Raw genomic sequence first — 13,988 nt, 5'->3', positions numbered from 1 at the left:
GAATAAGCTCATTACTGATTCTCGGTGGCTTATATCAGACTAACATCTTCTGCGCAGGAGATGGGGGTGTGAAAGTGCAAAGGCTCACATGCCTGTTTCCTGCCATCTCCTATCTCCCAGCCTGTGCCTCAACCCCAGGCTAGCTATTCCACAGCTTTACCCTGATAACTCTTAAAATTAAAAGTTCCCAAGTTTCTTCCCTAATGGAGTTTAAGCCATATTGCCTCTTATGTGATACTTTCTCCACAGCTGGAGAACTGCGATAGCCTTTTAGAAAATATTCATTATGTCCGTCCTTCAATTGTCTCTAGCCTTAAACTATTTGCGGGAGTCAACCTGTGGCAATGCTCTGAAATTTTTGGTTTCTCACACAGAAGTGAGGCCACCTCTAAGAGGCATTTTAAAGAAAACTGTGCTGCACGGATTAGGAGAAGGCAATACCAGATGCTTGACCAGAACTCTGAATGCTTCTTCTGGGAGAATATCAGTGTCGTTCTTCTGCAGAGGCACACAAAACAAAGCAGACAGCAAAATTATTTCAAAACAGTTACTATTCAGCAATGCAAACAATACATCAGTCTCCAAATTCAGGATTAAAGTTGAAAGATCCTTCTTTGCAGCAACTAAAAATGCAAAATTATGTTAGGAAAACCATAAATACTTCCCAGAATATAAATTCATGTTCATATTTTTTGTCTCTGCAAATGACATGTCAACTCAGCAGAAAAACTGCTCAAAATTATTTCATCACACAATCATATAATTTATTTACTTCTCCCTTGAGAAGCTGAGTACAGTTGAGGCCTCTATTTTCCAATTTTTAAAAGCACTTCCAGTCTAATCTAATACATACATTTCTGAAGTGTCCATCGCTGCAGTGTCTTGGCACACTTTAGATAATACTCAAGTTAAAAAAAGTAACATACTGAGCTCCCCATCCCACGTCCCACAACCCCAGGTTTTGACGTGGATTCCTCAGCTTCCTTCCTGAGCCACCACCTTCGCCAGCTCTTGAGGGGCAATTCCACAAGTGCAAGGCCCGCTTGTGCCAAGCGCCGTGTGACGCCTGAGAAACCTTCGGGTTCTGCTGAATTACACCGAGTCTGAAGGGTGGGACACGGAACTCGGAGAGAGCCGCGACAAAAGCCTGCTTCGCATTACAGGTTTATGAAGTGACACTGCTCTCTCGTGGGGTACCCACTGACGGGGCAGCACCGCCCGAGGCACCTTTGTATCAGGCACTGCTGAACGCGGGTACGTGTTTGTAGCCGTGGGCAACCCCAGCTCGCCGGAGCACTCTTTCCGCGCAGCAGAGAGAGGCGAGTCAGAGGTGAAACCCGGCCAAAGGGGGGTTCGTTTCAGTCCCTGGAAGTTCCTTTCCAGACCCAAAGCGGCCGCCGGACGCGGTGCCCGAGGTGAGGGCGGGCGGCGCCGATCGACGCGCTCGGCCCTCGGCGGGGCGCCCTGCTCGGCGCTGCGGCCGCGCCTCCCGGAAGCGGCGGGGGCGGCGATGGCGGCGGAGCTGCGGTACCCGCGGAGCTCCATCGAGGATGACTTCAACTACGGCAGCAGCGTGGCCTCGGCCAGCATCCACATCCGCATGGGTACGGGCTGCGCAGGGCTCCCGCCACAGTCCCCGCTGCTCCCCCGGCTGGGCAGTCGGGGGGTGCCGCGCCCCGCGCTCCCAGCAGGTGCCTCTGTGTTACCCCATCGCCTCCGGCCTTGGGCTGAAAGGAAGTTCTGCGCGGTGTTTTAACCGGGGTACAGGTTGTGAGTGCAGAGCCAGGGCGTTACTTAGTCCAGGTTAAGCATCAAGGGTGAGGGACGGCGGCCGGCGAAAGGTTTTCTCGTTTAACCGTGAAGGGGGGTAGGTCTTCTTATGAGAAGTGGTTAACCCGGTATAGATTCAGACTTGACTTCGCTCAGAGTGACGGATTTTGAAGCCCAGACATAACACATGAGGTGCATAGACCCTGGAAAGATGCACCTCCCTGGAGGTGTTCAGGGAAGGACTGTACGTGGCACTTGGTGCCATGGTCTGTTTGACACGGTGGTGTTTGGTCACAGGTTGGACTCGATGATCTCAGAGGTCTCCTCCAACCGAATTGATTCTGTGACTCATAAATGCTAGAATCCGCGTCTCTAGTTACGGAAGTTTAACCATGAGACTGAAGGACTTGGATTCCTTCTATGAGTGATGAAATACTGTCTCTTCTGCTGAAGCACTTGGCATACTCTGAGGTCATATTAATGCCCATGAAATACTGCTTTACTCTTCATGTGCAGGTCTCAAATGCATTGAATAATCTCGTAGAATGTGCCTAATCATTAATCTTTACTGAAATAGCTACAGTGTTAGTGGATGCATTTTGGAATAAAAACAGCTGCGTGTTGTGAAATTTTTCATCAGATATTTCTGAGAATCAGGAAGCCTTTTCCTATAAACATACAGTTTTTCCTTGTCTGAAAAATTAAAAGGGCAATAGGAGATATGAAAGAGATGATGCCATTAGAAAAATTGCTGATGCATCTCTTAATGTGGGCAGAAAGCTGTGCTAGCTAGGAGGCTACCTCTAGGTTTGTTCAGTTTATCACAATCAAGTAGGCCCCAGTCCATCATGGCTTACAAGTGTATTTAGCTGTAGCTGCTGCTAGCAGGTAATTCAGCTCCTTGTAGTATGCACTCTTAAGCTTGTTTAGGCTGTGCTATCAATGACTGAGTCGTTTCTCCCTGTAGGCTCATTCTTCCTTTCACAGCATTTTGCCCAATGGGTTTGATCTCCTTGCATTCCCGACAGAGAATCTCTGTATGATATATCTGTATGTCCTGAACTACTCTCTGCTTTCCATAATTCTAGAATTAAGAAGCCTGTTAGGTTAGTTCTGGGATGTTTTTATTTTTTCCTGCAGTCTGTGTCTGTAGGTACCCATTCAGTACAGTGCAAGTCACAAATGATGATAAACAACATTCAACATGGCAGAAGGGCAATCAAATAGATATCACCGTAAAAACTTTTCCTTTTTACACTTTATGGCAGTTTCTGCCTTCCACAGAACTACCAAGTTAATCTTTCAGCATTTAGGTCCTTTATATACCAGTAACATGATGGAGAAGGTATGCTGCTAGTATATAGTGAGACATAGGCATATGGAGGTTTTTAAATAATCCAAAGTAAATTCCTTGCAAATGTGGTTTTTTCTTAATATTTCTTTTTGTTATCTTGTTATTGGTTAATTAATCTTGTGATAATAAAAATTGTGTCAATTTTTTTTAAGGAAAAATGGCTTTTTCAACTTTTTTCTGTGCTTTTTCACTATGACTTTCTAATGGTTCCTTATGAAAATGAAAACTTGTATCTGATTACTGTTGAACTTTCTAAGTGTAACTCAAAAGTGATTGCATTTTTATTTTCCTTATTCTAGCTTTTCTGCGGAAAGTCTACAGCATTGTTTCCATTCAAGTTCTATTGACCACAGTCACATCTGCAATTTTTCTGTATTCTGCTGGAGTGCAGGCATTTGTTCATGAAAGGTAAATACTAAAATGAAATGGAGATGTTTACCATGTGTTAAGTATAGTTTATGTAATTTGTTGCTCTGGAACACTTCAGTCTTCCTAATAATTTTTATACCCCATGTTTTGATTCTGTAATAGAAATTTTGTAACTTGATTAGGAAATAATCTTTCTTCTCTGACATTTTTCTGCTTGGTTCATTATGAAAATTTTATTATAGTTAAAGTTTATTTTATTCAGTGCTTTATTAATAGTACTTATTTTAGTATTTATGCTATGCAAACTTATGTGTGAGTTGCAGAACATCCCAGTTACTGATATTTCTTGTTTTAAGGTCTAAGTACTTTCAGAATCTCTTTGGAATGCTCTTGCTTATAGGTACCTGTCCCAAAAAGCAGAATCATATCTTGTTCCTCTTCCTCCCTCCCCCCATCTTTTGGTTTTTGTTGGAGGTGGTGCTGGTTGGTTGTTTCCCTGAAAACTAGTCTGCTAAATTTCCCAAGGGCTTGCTTCTTTTTGCATCTCAAATTTTCATGTTAAAAAAACAAGTCTCGATATCCAGACTGTGGTGAACAGGCCAGGGAAAGGAACAGCTGGGAAAGGAATCCAGTTTCTGTTTTTCTCCAAGTGCACTTGCAGACTTGGCTTTTACTTTCACTTCAAAGCCCAAATGAAAAAGGAGGCTCAAACATTATTTGAAAATTTCAGTTTCTGTGTAAGCTATAGTATATGCAACAGATGTTGTAAAACTACAGTTTTCTGCTTAAATCTGATAATATAAAATTAACCTTCTCACTTAGAACTGTTGTGATTTTTTGTTTGATGTTGGTTCATTTTTTTCATGGAGGGCTGCTTAAACGATTTAATGATACTTTCTGGTCAGTACTGATTTTTCTTTGGTGCAGTTAGTGCCTGTCTTTGTTGCACTCAGGTGCTTATAAAAAACACTTCCCTGAATGTGGAGCTCATAATAGGCAAAATATGATAAATACTTTAATACTTTTAGTTTCATACAGATGGATTTTCTTCTTTATGTGGGTTCATTTCCAGGTAATGGATTCCTGGGTAGTCCCTAGTTTCAGTATGAAAAAGATGTCTTTTTTTGTGACTATTTTTAACTGATTATTTGTAATTACATGTTTTAGAACAGTCGTATTATAGACTTGCATTACATTTATATTGGATATCTGTATCTAGGTGATCACTTAAAAACTTGGCTTTATATTATCTGTTTTTTAGTCTTCCAAATATTTGAGTTTAATTTTGACTTTTTCTTTTTTTTAATGGAACTTTACAGGCCTGCCTTGCTTTTGATATCTGGGTTTGGATCTTTGGCTGTAATTGTGGCACTAACCCTCTACAGACACCAGCACCCTGTTAATTTATACCTGCTGTTTGGATTTGTAAGTATTTATAAATTCAATTTTAATAGTCTCTAGAATATTTTGCATCCTGATGAACTCCTTGAAACTAGTGGTAGGTAATTTGTTTTTCTTGTCTTCCTTGAAAGATATCTGATGTGCTTATGAAGGTCTGATTTTGTCCACAGCTTGTTCCTGGATAGCCTCTAGGTCAGGGTTCTCTGTGTGTGTAGAAATTTGTCTATCTGCTCTTGTTGCTCTGTTGATAATCAGGCATTTTGCTATGAAATTGCTCACTAGAAAACGAGGAGGCATTCCTGTTACCTTATTTGCTTAATGGATGGCCTCCTGCAGAGAGGCCCAAAGCAGCCTTATGTGTTTATTTCTTCAGTTGTTGTCTTTTTGATGGTACATTCTGAGCATGTTTCCAGCACAGGCTGGTGAGTCCGAGCTGTCCTTAAATTTCAGTCTCCTACCTGAAGTTGTGAGTTTTTAGGTATAGGCTAATGACTGCCCTTGGATATTTTGGATAATGTAGAAATCAATCTTTTGAAGAGTCACAGCAGCTCAATTAGAATTTGATGCTTTAGAAATTTCCTAAATTTGTATTTGTGATAAAACAGAAAGACAGCTTTGCTGTATAAGTAATGGATTGCTTAAATGGTGACACAGTTATATTCTTCCTGACTTCTGAACTCTTGCAGGTGAATAAAATGTTTAAAAACTTTTAACAAGTGAAGCTGTAACAAGAAGTGATGTAACAGTTTGGCCAAATGTGGTGTGGGAGACTGTAAAATAACAGTTTGAGTATTACATTATATAGGAATGGAAGAATTCAAATCTCTGTGTGATAAATTGGTTTAAACAAAATATGGGTTAAATGTTAAATTTCTGACCCCTCGGTTCATGACATAAGAGAGTTTTCTCATGTTCTATTGTGTTGAAACTCAATTTGAAATTACCATTTAGAAAAACTCGGGGTCTGTACTAGCCTTCATCCCAGGCATTCAGAATGTGTTTTAAAATTAGCTGTTTCCAAACAAGGATGAGTGGGGAAAAGAATCTGATGCAGACACTTTACGTTAGTGTTAGATAGCTGTCTAACAAGATATTAAGAATGTATTAATTTTATAGCTTCTTGAATAATTTGTAAGAAATGTAATAAGAATGCTGTGTGCTTTGAGTAGAAAATGTAAATGGCATTTTTCTTAGGGGCAGTCTCTCACTCATTTTCAGTTTGTATGTAAACAAATAACAGAAGTTACTTTTTATGTAACACAAGTTCCACACAGTAAGGCAGTGCGATTGCCATTTTCTTGTTGAAAACTAAACACGTTTTCATATACAAAGATTTAATAGGAGACCTAATGTAACATGTGCTGGGATTTTGTAGCAGAGTGGGACTCATTGCATGTGAAGTCTCCATGTGTTTTGTTGTCTGGTTTTTTTAATCCATGTAATTTTTTGATTTTCCTTTTTGTAGACGCTGCTGGAAGCACTGACAGTTGCCATTACAGGTAAATGGTTGCCATCCTATTGTCTGATTCCATAAAGAATTTGGAAAAGGAATACAATCTGTTGTATGAATTGCCATTAGAGTTTTTTAGTTGTGACTAAAATGATCAGGAATCCTGTTTGAAAATTTTAATTACAGTGATATGAGTTTAGCAAAAAAACATGGAATCAAGGGAGAAAACTGGATTCTGATCAAGAACTGAAACTGTACAAGCCTGAAGTGAGAAATGAGTTGTGCCATCCATTCCTCAAGTATAGTTATCAATGTTCTTTCCTACAAGGCAGCGTTTAGCAGAGCTGATCTTAAAGTTGAGATATCCCTATCTTTCCCCTCAAAGGGAATTTGAGTTTGGAGAGTTCTGTACTTCATGGTCAGGGTTGTGAAATGGGGTGGTGTGTGGACAAATCATGGCATCACTTTGTACTATAGAGAGAATTTTGGTTTTTTCCCCTTACTTGAGTATCATGAAAAATTCAGATAGCTTTTCCCTTAAGATCTCACCTATGCTTAAAATATTATTGTTTTGTTTTGGCGGTGTTTTTTTTAAGTGTGAGTAGGGAAAACCTGTTATTTCCGTATAAGAAGCTACAGCTGTAAAGTAACTGTCAAACTTGGAGCAAGGCCCCTGAATCCTATGGTCATGAATTTGTAGTGCAAAGACGAGTTCAGCTATAATTTACTTTTTTTTGTTCACAGTTAAGATTTTTTTTTCCTGTCTGTGAAAGTTTAAACTTCTGTTTCCTCAAAAGATAATGTAGCAAATATGTGGTGCAGTGTTCTTTAATTGACATATTACTTTTTCTGTTTATAGTTAGTTTCTACGATGTCTCCATCGTCTTGCAAGCCTTTATTCTTACTACTGCTGTCTTTCTTGGGTTGACTGCATATACCTTGCAATCAAAGAGAGACTTCAGCAAGTTTGGAGCAGGGTATGTTCCCATATTGTTGATTTTTAGAAAACTAATTTTTGTTAAGACTGTTTTTTCTTTCTTAAAGCAAGCTTTGCAGCTATTACAAGGAATACAGGTCAATAGAACCTGCTTCAGGGGAGTGGTTTTATTTCCTAAATTATTAATTTTACACAGTTCTGCTTTTCTGGTAAATTCTTTTCTGTGATTATGATTCTTAAACCACTAGAAAACTAGTTTACCTGGAGTTTTCACTGAGACAGAAAGCAGCTGTTTCAAATATATAAAAAAAAAATTAAAGTTAAAATGTAACTTTTGACAACTTTATAAAACTTACTTCTGACACCAATGAAAGTTAGCATCTAAGAAGAGGTTTTGTAAGAAAGGAGGATATTTTAAATTTAAAGGACAGTATATTGTTGCTGACAGTTTATAATGTTTTTTTTCAGCCTCTTCGCTTGTTTGTGGATTTTAATCTTCTCAGGTTTCTTGAGGGTAAGATACCTTGTGTTCATGGTTACAAGATATTCACAGAATCACAGAATGATTTGGGTTGGAAGGGACCTTAAAGATCATCTTGTTACAACCACCCCTGCCATGGGCAGGGACACCTTCCACTAGACCAGGTTGCTCAGAGCCTGAGCTCTTACTAACTTCTAGTAGTGCAAAAAGGGTTGGACAGCTCAGTGTAACTTAAAATTCCTAAGCAGATCCATGACCATTCTAGATTGCACTGATGGTCTTTTAACCACTCATTTGCAATTTGGATTTTTTTGGGTGCTGTTCTTGCCAAAGTTAAAGGGGTCTCTGTGTTGATTGACAAAAATTGTCAATTGAGACCCACTACTTGACTGAGAGAATGGGAAGGAGATCATTTGGGTTTTAACTGTCTTTTGTTTTTCTAATTGTTGTTAATACTCTGGAAACCAGAGTTTCCTCCCTCTTAAATGTGGAGGCACTTTTACTCAGTTAAAGAGACAGTGACTGGGGAATAAGGACATTGAAATGCCATCGTAATACCGTGTTTGTGTGTACATAACAGTAGAAAGACTGTGTTTTAAGTGTGGCATATCGTTATGCATAGTTTTAATATTAAAAAGAAAATGAAATTTACAAATATTTTTTTCATATTTTATCTGCCTCCAGCTGTTTTTCTATAGTGAGACAATAGAGTTGGTGTTTGCTGCTGCTGGAGCTCTTCTGTTCTGTGGATTTATTATTTATGACACTCATTTGCTGATGCACAAATTGTCCCCCGAAGAGTACATACTGGCTGCAATCAATCTCTACTTGGACATCATCAATCTGTTCTTACACATGCTGCGTTTACTGGAAACATTTAATAAAAAATAGCCAAAAGTGGCGTGGTTTGACTATAGAGCAATTTGGATGATCTGCAAACTCAATAGTTCTGTCTTTATACACTGTATCTGTATTATTTTTTCATTCCATGAATATTGATCCCTCCTTAGGGGACACAAAAGGCTTTTTATGTAGCTACAGTTCTTCTCTAGACCATGTATTTTATGCAGTTAACATGCTGTCATCATTACAGTCACTTTTTCAATCACTTAATTTGCACTTGACATAATGATGAAAAAGTTTGTCAACTTCTTATTGCTCCAGAGTATGCTTCTCTGCTGTTCTGTAGCTGCTGGTAATGTTTCCTTTGGGATTGATCATAATTGTGTATATCACATAAGGATAGCCTGAGTTTACCATTGTGCTACTAAATTTTACTAAGCTAAATTTTTTCTAGTTGTTGATTATTGTTATTTGTTTTGTTTAATTTTTGTTATCTGTCTCTGACAGATAGTCTGTTCTTGTTAAGGGCTGTCACTATGGAAGCTGTGACGGTGTTAAAACCAGTAAAGGGAATGTTCTTCCTTTCAGTATTATTTATGGCCTATCTTTCAGTATCCTGAAAAATAATTTGGAGATAGATTCTGGGATTTTATCAACTTCTGTGTGTTAATTGTGTCAATAAAAATCGAAAAACCTTTAGTCTGTTCTTGCAGCCAAGACTGGAGAACTTCAGGGTACCGAGAATGAACTTTGCAGACCCTTTCTGGCCGGGGAGAGGTGCCGTGACTGTCGCTGCTTCCCAAACTCTGGATATCCTGGAAGGGCAGTCAGGGTAAAACCAATTTTGAAAGGCTTTCTCACTTCCTATGCAGTGTTGTTACTGCTCACCTGGCCTGTCAGTGAGTCTTAGTGACGAGGCAACGCAGTAAGTGGGAAATCATCCATGTCCTGCCACAAGCTGTGCCGAGGTGTGTTTTCCGTGCTGGAACTGGACTGACGTTATTGGAGTGCAACTGCGGATTGGTTTTAGCGACTGTGATGCTCTCTCTCTTTCTGCCTCATTTAGAAATGCGTGGCAGTAGCGAAGAATAAACCCTCGCTTTTTTCCCCTGCCACGAAGCAGGTGTTTATTTGTTCATCCATCCCCCCGCCCTCGACACGCCGCGGTGGTTGGACGCGATCCCGCGATGGGGGTGCTGCGCGCTTGCTCGGAGATTTACGGTAGGGCCCGCCAGCCCCGGCCGGCGTGCGATCGGGGCCGCGCCCAGGGGCGGGGCTTGCGCGTCATCCTGCGCATGCGCGCGCGGGCTGTGCGGCCTTGCGCGGTGGCTGGCGGCGGCCTCGTGCCTGGCGGGTGAGTGGGGGAGGCCGCGTGTGCGCGCAGTGACCGCGCCCCCCCCCACCCCCCCATCCCCCCCGGCCCCACGCGCTCACAGCACTCGCTTCCTTCCCCCGCAGGCCATGGCCAAGAGCCTCAGGAGCAAATGGAGGAGGAAGATGAGGGCGGAGAAGAGGAAGAAGAACGCGCCCAAGGAGCTGGAGAGGCTGAAGAAGATCCTGGGAGCCAACGCGGACGTTGTCATGGAGGAGGTCAAGGAGGTGGCGACCGTGCTGCCCCCCGAGAAAGTCCTGGAGCAGAGGGGTGAGTTGGGCTCTGGGTGGTTTTCCCTGGAGTCACCCGGGTTCAGGGACGTCCTGCAGCGTTGTTGCTGTTCCTGGGACTTCAGGCGTTGAGTATTCCAGGCTGAGGACAGTGGGTTGGAAAACTTATCTTTTAAAGCTAAAAGATGCTGTTAAAGCACCGAATCTGGTCATTTCGCAACGTTGACATCCATATTGTGTCCGGTCGCTTGTGGAACAAGGTTATTAACATCTGATTTTAAGTATATAAAATACGTAATGTATTTTATGGAGATGTACCGTGTAGTACCTTATAGAGAGACATCTCTCTGAAAACATCAGGTGAGCGAAGGTTCATCGCTTAGCAGTTGTTCCAGTCACAGCATTATATTTGCTGCTAAACAAGAGGTAGGATATAATTTCTGTCCTAACTTAAGAAGGACACGACACATACAAACTAAATCTAAGGTAATTTTATAGAATTTTTTACCAAGAATATAGTGGTGTTTTGCAGTTTAAATGTACCGTCTCAAGGTAGGGGAAGTAGGGAGCCAGTTTCGGTTTACTAATTAATGCTGCAGTGCACGTGGTGCACGAATGGGTGGTATTAGGTGTCTACGGATAATGCCATTTTCCTCTTTGTGCCTTAAATAGGAAGCAAGCTATAAAGAAAGTGGGCAATTACCCAGGAAGTGGAAACAAATGTTTTAAATACCTGCATACTGAACAGGAGTCATAAAGACACTTTCTTTTCCCAAAACTGAAGTCCAAACTAAATAATAGTCCTTTTCTCTTCTCCAGTTTCTGGCACTTAAGATGTTCTGATGTTGAAAATGGAAAGAGAATGCTGTATACAAACACCTTCCCAGTTAAGGATAGTTTAATTTGAATTTTTATCTATGGTTCTGATTTGTCCTATAAACCAGGTAAAAGTTGTTTTTTAAACGTTGTCAGCCTTCTAATGGTGAATCTGTAAGAAAAATCATTGCCTTAAACCTTCTTTCTGAAGCAAATGCATGGCTGTCTGTCATTCCTGCATCTCCTTCCAACTCTGCTGTCAACTTCTCTACAAGTGGCCATTGTCACTTGGCTTTTCCAGAGAGGTAACAGCCTCAGAAATACCTAAGAATATATGTCTTTCACAAGCAACTACAAGTTTTGTGAAAATAATGGTGTCTTCTTTGAGAGGACTTTTCAGCACTAAGTGTGGGCACGAGGGAGTTTGCATCACCAAGTGTTACAAGGATTGAAGTATATAAAAACTTTATCTAGAATATGTACTTTCCACAGACAGGTAAATAGTTTTCCAGCCCAAGGAAGTATATAAGTATATATTATAGATATTTTACTGTGTTAGTCTAAGGAATTATTCACAGCACACTGTGATTTTTTTTTCCCGGTTTTTGTTGTTAGAAAATAAATAATGGAAGGTCTGGTTAGCCTTTGGTCAATAGTGGTTTTGTAGCTGTAGTTTAAACTTTGTGGGGATGTACGTAGTTTTCAAGATAGTCGTATCTATTGAGTCTGCTTCAATAACTAACCTTTATAGTGTTTTTTCTTGGTCCTTCTCTCTGTCTTTAACCCTCTTGATAGATTTTCTCTATGTCCCTGGACAACTTCTGCTCAGTGGGTTTCTTTCTGTTATTGATTCCTACAGCATCCCTGAGGTTGCAAAATACAATGAAAACATTGTGCTGTGTGAACAACTGGTATTTTTTGTCCATGAGTATTCATTTAGTTTATGTTGCAGCAGACATTACTGTGGATTTGCTTTTAATCTGTATAACAGATTAACCTGGCATGTGATAGGACAGGAATTGGAGAAGCATCTTATGTACATGCTGCTGGGTTTTTGTTGTATTATTGGAGGCTGTATCTCCTCTGTCATTTGGAAAAACACATTGTGAAGGCCTCATGTTTCTCTGATACCTTGTGAGGTTTCTGGAGCTAGAACGTTTTTGCTGCCTGTCCCATGCTGGATCAGCCTTTGATTCTGCCATCAGGTACTAAGCAGTAGGGCCCTGGGCTGATTCTCTGTTGACTACAAGTATTTATATCCCATCTTAGGGCTCCCTAAGCACATCTGTGGTGCAGATTCTTATGGTGTAGACTATCAGCGATGCTACAACCGTAGAAGCAGCACATTGGCCTTTTCCTCATGAGCTTTATCTCCTAACAGGCACAATGTGATAAAACTTTGAGTTGCATATGGGTGGCTTGGAAACAAGGTTGAAATAAAATTACAGAGCACAGTTCCAACCAGTACTTAGCAAGATGTTCCTCTTGGAGCCTTGTTGTTTCCCCAAGACACGATGTTCGTGGGGTGTTAGCTAGCTAGGGATGCTGTTTTTGAGAGTGAGCAGGTCATGGGCAGTCTTCCTGATCCTAGAGATTAAGCCTTTTTCTGTCTGTAAATGTGTTAGACTTGGTGTCATACTTGCTCCCTGAGGCACGTGGTGCCATCCCTGTCTCATTCTTTGTTCTGTCATTGTATTTCAGCTTTTCTCTTTCTTTATTGTTCTCTGTACCTGTCTTCGTCTTCCACTCAGATTAATTTATTTTTTTAGAACAGATCCTAAACATTACATCATAAAAGGTATGTGATTGTGCATATGTTTCAGTAAGCCTATGGCTTCCTATATGGTTGCGTGTCTCTGTGGTGGAGACCACGCACAATATTTTTAAACACAGTATTGGAACAGACAGCAGACTAAAGAATAAGGTGCTTTGCCCGGAAGGACCTTTAGGGAAAATTCTGCACATTCACTATCAACTGTTGAAGTCCCTGGGTTGCAGTTGTATTGGTTTGGAAAGTGATTTCTGTATATAAACCCTTCAGCTTTCTATGTACAAATACTGTTATGTCTAGGGGATATTTTGGGGAATCTAATAACAAAAGAGCATCTATGAAGCTGATTCATATTTTACTCACTATAAATACCTTTCATTTTTAGATGACTGCAAAATGGACCTGGATAATAAACGGAACAAAAAAACTCTTCTAGACCAGCATGGGCAGTACCCGATATGGATGAATTCCAGGCAAAGAAAGAAGCTTAAGGCACAACGTGTAAAAGGGAAAAAAAAATCAAAATTGGCCAAAGGCCTTGTCTGGTAAAATCAGTTTTGTAAGATCATGAATATTTTACTTAATAAATTTCCCACATATTTTGTGCTTGGTCACTGAGTATAATTTATTGTGTCAAATGGAATGTGAAGAGACTCTTAGGCCAGCAAATGATGAAACAAGTATCAGCTTGGTGTCTCCTGTACTTAAAAAGCAAGATGAGTGCCTTTGAGTAGACTAATTGTCTGTCAATATCTATTTTCTTAAGGGGGGAGGGTCTTCATCTTTTATATTGTGAACACCGAAAACACTAAAGGAAATCCTGAAAATAATTAAACCAAATGTTTTTTGTACGGTGGTCTTTGTCGGTGTAACTTCTCTTTTAGTAAACATAACCAAAGGATTCTGTAAGCTTGCTGTATCCTTTAAATCCTTCTGTAAAATTACTTTTGTTGCTCTGATTCGTGTTGCTTTTAACATCTGATAATTAGCGACAATGGACTTTGCACATGTAACTTCAAGAATTTTATGTGCTGGAGTCAACAACAAGCCTTCATGAAACTTCTGCAAGTAAAAAGAGTACCAGTCTGACTTTAATTCACAAAGAGAACAAAAAATATTTCACTGCTGTTTGCAACAGAAATATTGTAGGACATAAATAATTGAAAGTAAGACTGATTTTTTTATTATTAAAAT

General features: G+C 40.3%; 2 protein-coding genes across 2 annotated transcripts; both read left to right on the top strand.

Annotated features, from left to right (window-relative positions):
- Positions 1 to 1,423: 1,423 nt before the first annotated feature.
- Positions 1,424 to 9,304, top strand: TMBIM4 (transmembrane BAX inhibitor motif containing 4). The gene is made up of 7 exons (XM_027884696.1): positions 1,424 to 1,604; positions 3,424 to 3,532; positions 4,813 to 4,918; positions 6,360 to 6,393; positions 7,204 to 7,321; positions 7,750 to 7,795; positions 8,447 to 9,304. Exons 1-7 carry the CDS (start codon positions 1,511 to 1,513, stop codon positions 8,651 to 8,653), a joined length of 714 nt encoding a protein of 237 aa, XP_027740497.1. The 5' UTR covers positions 1,424 to 1,510; the 3' UTR covers positions 8,654 to 9,304.
- Positions 9,305 to 9,916: 612 nt separating this feature from the next.
- On the top strand, positions 9,917 to 13,624 carry LLPH (LLP homolog, long-term synaptic facilitation factor). The gene is made up of 3 exons (XM_027884697.1): positions 9,917 to 9,959; positions 10,060 to 10,247; positions 13,180 to 13,624. The coding sequence occupies exons 2-3, from the start codon at positions 10,067 to 10,069 to the stop codon at positions 13,341 to 13,343; spliced, it is 345 nt and encodes a 114-aa protein (XP_027740498.1). The 5' UTR covers positions 9,917 to 9,959; positions 10,060 to 10,066; the 3' UTR covers positions 13,344 to 13,624.
- The last annotated feature ends 364 nt before the right edge of the window (positions 13,625 to 13,988 follow it).

The sequence above is a fragment of the Empidonax traillii genome, unplaced genomic scaffold (genome assembly GCF_003031625.1).
Source record: "Empidonax traillii isolate 1590-97213 ecotype Southwest subspecies unplaced genomic scaffold, ASM303162v1 scaffold153:size895095, whole genome shotgun sequence".
In the NCBI taxonomy this organism is placed as follows: domain Eukaryota; kingdom Metazoa; phylum Chordata; class Aves; order Passeriformes; family Tyrannidae; genus Empidonax; species Empidonax traillii.
This window is presented reverse-complemented; position numbering and strand designations above follow the sequence as displayed.